General features: G+C 49.0%; 1 protein-coding gene and 1 non-coding gene across 2 annotated transcripts; one reads left to right on the plus strand and one right to left on the minus strand.

Moving 5' to 3' along the window:
* The first annotated feature begins 457 nt into the window (after nucleotides 1-457).
* On the plus strand, nucleotides 458-3,350 carry LOC123395829 (histone-lysine N-methyltransferase, H3 lysine-9 specific SUVH1-like). The gene is made up of 2 exons (XM_045090864.1): nucleotides 458-2,658; nucleotides 2,948-3,350. The coding sequence occupies exon 1, from the start codon at nucleotides 458-460 to the stop codon at nucleotides 2,630-2,632; it is 2,175 nt and encodes a 724-aa protein (XP_044946799.1). The 3' UTR covers nucleotides 2,633-2,658; nucleotides 2,948-3,350.
* A 118-nt stretch (nucleotides 3,351-3,468) lies between these two features.
* TRNAV-CAC lies at nucleotides 3,469-3,542 on the minus strand. The gene has a single exon. It is a non-coding gene; the product is annotated as a tRNA-Val (tRNA).
* Between the last annotated feature and the right edge of the window lie 415 nt (nucleotides 3,543-3,957).

Raw genomic sequence — 3,957 nt, forward strand, 5'->3', positions numbered from 1 at the left:
CCTCTCTTTCTTTTGTTTCGATATAGAAAAGAAGATTGCTCTGTTCCTGCTTGCTGCGTTTGACAGGATCCCGTTCTTTCAGTTCAAAACTTCATACTCTATCATTGCTTGAATTTACAGATTTATTCTCTCTCTATCTATCTTTTCTTCAAAAGAAAAGATTACAGTGGACAATTGTTCAATCGGTGTCACGCTTGTTTTAATAACAATTGTAAAAAAGATATCAAGCAAATCCTTCTCGTCAGTCAACATGCCATTTTTACACTGCCACCATCGCATAAACATTCATATTAATTACACCCAGCCAACAAACGTAGTGATCAAAATATGCAAGTTTTCTGTCTCCGTGTTGCTGCATTTCACTTCACAAGATACAGTTTTGTCCTGTTTTCTCAGTTCATAAGATGATACTGTTTTCTGAATTTACATGTTTATTGCTTACTGCCAGGAGTTCACCATGGGGAGCTTGATCGATGAAGCAGAAACCGAGGAGCAGCCCCTGGACCTGAAGCCATTGCACTCACTGGCGCCGATGTTCCCTACCCCTCCAGGGTATGATGTGGTGACCACTGGATCATCCGACCCACCATTCGTCTACATCACACCAATACAACAACACCCTGGGCCGGCTCCAGCTTCATTTGATGGGCCGCCACCAGGGTTCTGCTCCTCACCACAACAACAACACCCTGGGCCAGCTCCAGCTTCATTTGATGGGCCGCCACCAGGGTTCTGCTCCTCACCACAACCACCACAACAACAACGCCCTGGGCCAGGTCCAGCTTCATTTGCTGGGCCAGGGTCTGCAGTTCCTCTCAAGGCTACGCCAATCTCGGCAGCATTTCCCGCGCGGCGGCCCAAGGAGGAAACCTCGGATGAAGATTACACTCCTGCTTCCGAGAAGAGGAAGCCATCTTCATCTTCACCCAAGAGGACAACCAAGAAGGCTCGGCAGGCTGGAGACTCCACTGCAGCTACCCACAAGACAAAAGGGGACTCCACTGCAGCCAACATCAAGCATAGACCGATCAGGAGGAGCCTGAGCAAGGGGCTCGCCGGCTGGCCCTCCACATCGGACAACCCAAGGGAGGCGGTGGAAGCGGCCATGGCCATGTTCGACTCGCTCCGGCGCCGGATGCTGCAGCTGGATGAGAAGGAGGGCTTGGGCAGGCGCGCAGACCTCAAGGCCAGTGTTCTCATGAACCATAACAACCTGAGGATCAATCAACTCAAGACGATAGGGCCCGTCCCGGGTGTCGAAATCGGAGAAATCTTTTTCTACAGGATTGAGATGTGCATCGTGGGACTGCATGCACCATCGATGGCCGGCATCGACTACCTGTCAGCTAAGTTTGCCGGGAGGGACGAGAGCCTGGCCGTGAGCATCATCTCGTCAGGCGGATACGAGAACGTTGAAGATGAGACTGACACCCTGGTGTACACGGGCCAAGGAGGTAACAGCCGGCGCAAGGAGAAGCACGACCAGAAGCTGGAGAAAGGAAACCTTGCTCTCAGCAACAGCGCCAGCAAGAAGAACCAGATCAGGGTGGTGCGCAGTGCACGGGACCCTTTCTCCATCTCAGGAGGCAAGGTGTACATCTACGATGGAGTGTATCGCATCGAGGACTCCTGGATGGACAGAGCCAAGAACGGGTTCAGTGTGTTCAAGCACAGGCTGAGGAGGGAGCCGGGGCAGCCTGACGGGATTTCAGTTTGGAAGATGACAAACAAGTGGAAGGCGAACCGTGCCACGAGAGAAAAGGCCATAGTGCTGGATCTATCATCAGGGGCTGAAAATCTGCCTGTGTGCCTTGTCAATGAAGTCGACGGCCAAAGGGGGCCGGGCCACTTCGAGTATGTTACCGGAGTGAAGCACTCGAGACCTCTTAATAGGAACAAGCCATTGCACCACTGTGAGTGTACTAGTGTGTGCATGCCAGGTGACACCAATTGTTCGTGCGCGCGGCAGAATGGCGGCGATATTCCCTACGACTTAGACGGGGTGCTTGCGAGGCATGTCCCGATGCTTTATGAGTGCTCTCGTGACTGCCATTGTACCAAGGATTGTCGGAACAGGGTTTCACAGAAAGGTGTTCAGCTGAACTTTGAGGTTTTCAGGACTGGAGACCGTGGATGGGGTCTCCGATCATGGGACCCGATCCGTGCCGGCGCATTCGTGTGCGAGTACGCCGGTCAAGTCATGGACGAACCCAACATGAACATGGATGTCGAGGAAGACGAGTACACCTTTCGCGCAACATGTCCAAGTGACAAGGCTTTAAGATGGAATCTGGGTGCAGAGTTGCTTGAGGAAAAAGGTGCAGATGCCACAGCCGAGAGGTTTAAGAAACTTCCTGTCGTCATAAGTGCAAAAGATGCAGGCAACGTTGCTCGTTTCATCAAGCACAGCTGCTCCCCGAATCTGCTCTGGCAGGCTGTGCAATATGACCATGCCGATGATAGTTATCCGCATATCATGTTCTTCGCCATGAAACATATCCCTCCCATGACTGAACTGACATATGATTATGGCATAAGAGGCGCTCCTCCGGGTATCAAGGGGAAATCTCCCCTGGTTTGCAACCTCAAGCCATGCTTCTGTGGATCTGCAAACTGTCGAGGTTCTTTCTGAGACAAAACATGCTGGGCATAAACAAGGTACAAAAAAATGTCATTGTCTCTGTTCCTTTTGTTCCTTGTAGGTTTTCCAGTCATGTTTACAAGTAGTACATGTTTTCTAGTAACATGATAAGTATTTTCATCACTCCTTTCTTGATGTTCATGGATTTATTATTCATGTCTTTGCTAGAGAAGAACGTATCCTACACACTACTACTGTAGTACACAATGCAACTATCTGTCTTCAATCAAAACTACTTCAGGATTTTGGCAATCCTATATGCGCTTTGGCCGCCAAATTGATGCTGGTATTGTTCTCCTTTTTCAGGTTGTTATGCTGCTCTATGGTACACCGTGGCTGGGCGGTCCGGCGGAGTAGCCAGCGTCTCTGTATTTTGGACAAGGGAGCATTCAGAGTAGGCAGCCGTCCTCTGTGTTTTGTATGCCAGTGGTGGCCAAGTCCAAGAGTCTGCCTGGTGGCTTCTGTGATGCAAAATCATGTGTTGTAGATCTTGCATATGCAGGCGTGTCATGTGCAAATCATGCAGCAGATGTCAAAAGCATGAACCATCTAGTATCATGTGTTCTTTACTGTTGTGCCGCTGCTGCTTCTTTTACTCTCTGAGCTGCGAACTGCTGCTTCTGTGAACGCAAGAAAGGGAAGGACCTTGTTTGGGTTGGTATTCTTGATTTAGAAGAAGCATGCCAAGTTTGATCAGATTTTTGAAAAATCTGTGATTTTTGCTCCGCCAAAAGCATGTGCAAATCATGCAGCAGATGTCAAAAGCGTGTCATGTGCAAATGCATGAACCATTTGCATTTGCACATGGTTCATAACAAAAACTTGAGTGTCTGAGCCCAGGTTCGAACTGGGGACCTTTAGTGTGTGAGACTAACGTGATAACCAACTACACCACCCAGACGACTGTGACAAACTAATTTAAATCAGGCTATTTAACAGATTTTCTGTTTGATGGAGTAAAGGTATCTGCACCGACAAATCAAAAGTTAGTGTCATCAATAATTAATCTAGAGGCTAAGCAATCCTCTCATAAAATACGGGATTAATAATGGTTCTGAGGATGCGTCGATGCAATCGAGCCGTCCGATTCCTTACAGCCTCATCAACACGTGCACGCGAAAAGGGTCTGTTGACGCACGCGATGCAAGTTAACAAATGCACTTGCATCAGAAGCGATCCGATTGCGCTTTTGTCTCCCTTCTCTTCTTTTCCTCCGGACCGTCGGTATCTACCAACGCGACGCTTCAAATAATAAATTCAGGCACACCCTTCTCTCGGACACCTATCTAAATTGCTGGAAAACTCCGCGCGAAGGA

Source organism: Hordeum vulgare, chromosome 5H (genome assembly GCF_904849725.1).
Source record: "Hordeum vulgare subsp. vulgare chromosome 5H, MorexV3_pseudomolecules_assembly, whole genome shotgun sequence".
Taxonomy (NCBI): Eukaryota; Viridiplantae; Streptophyta; class Magnoliopsida; order Poales; family Poaceae; genus Hordeum; species Hordeum vulgare.

What these genes read in the sequence shown, in the direction of transcription:
- LOC123395829 (XM_045090864.1), top strand. Translation starts at nt 458, where the DNA reads ATGGGGAGCTTGATCGATGAAGCAGAAACCGAGGAGCAGCCCCTGGAC.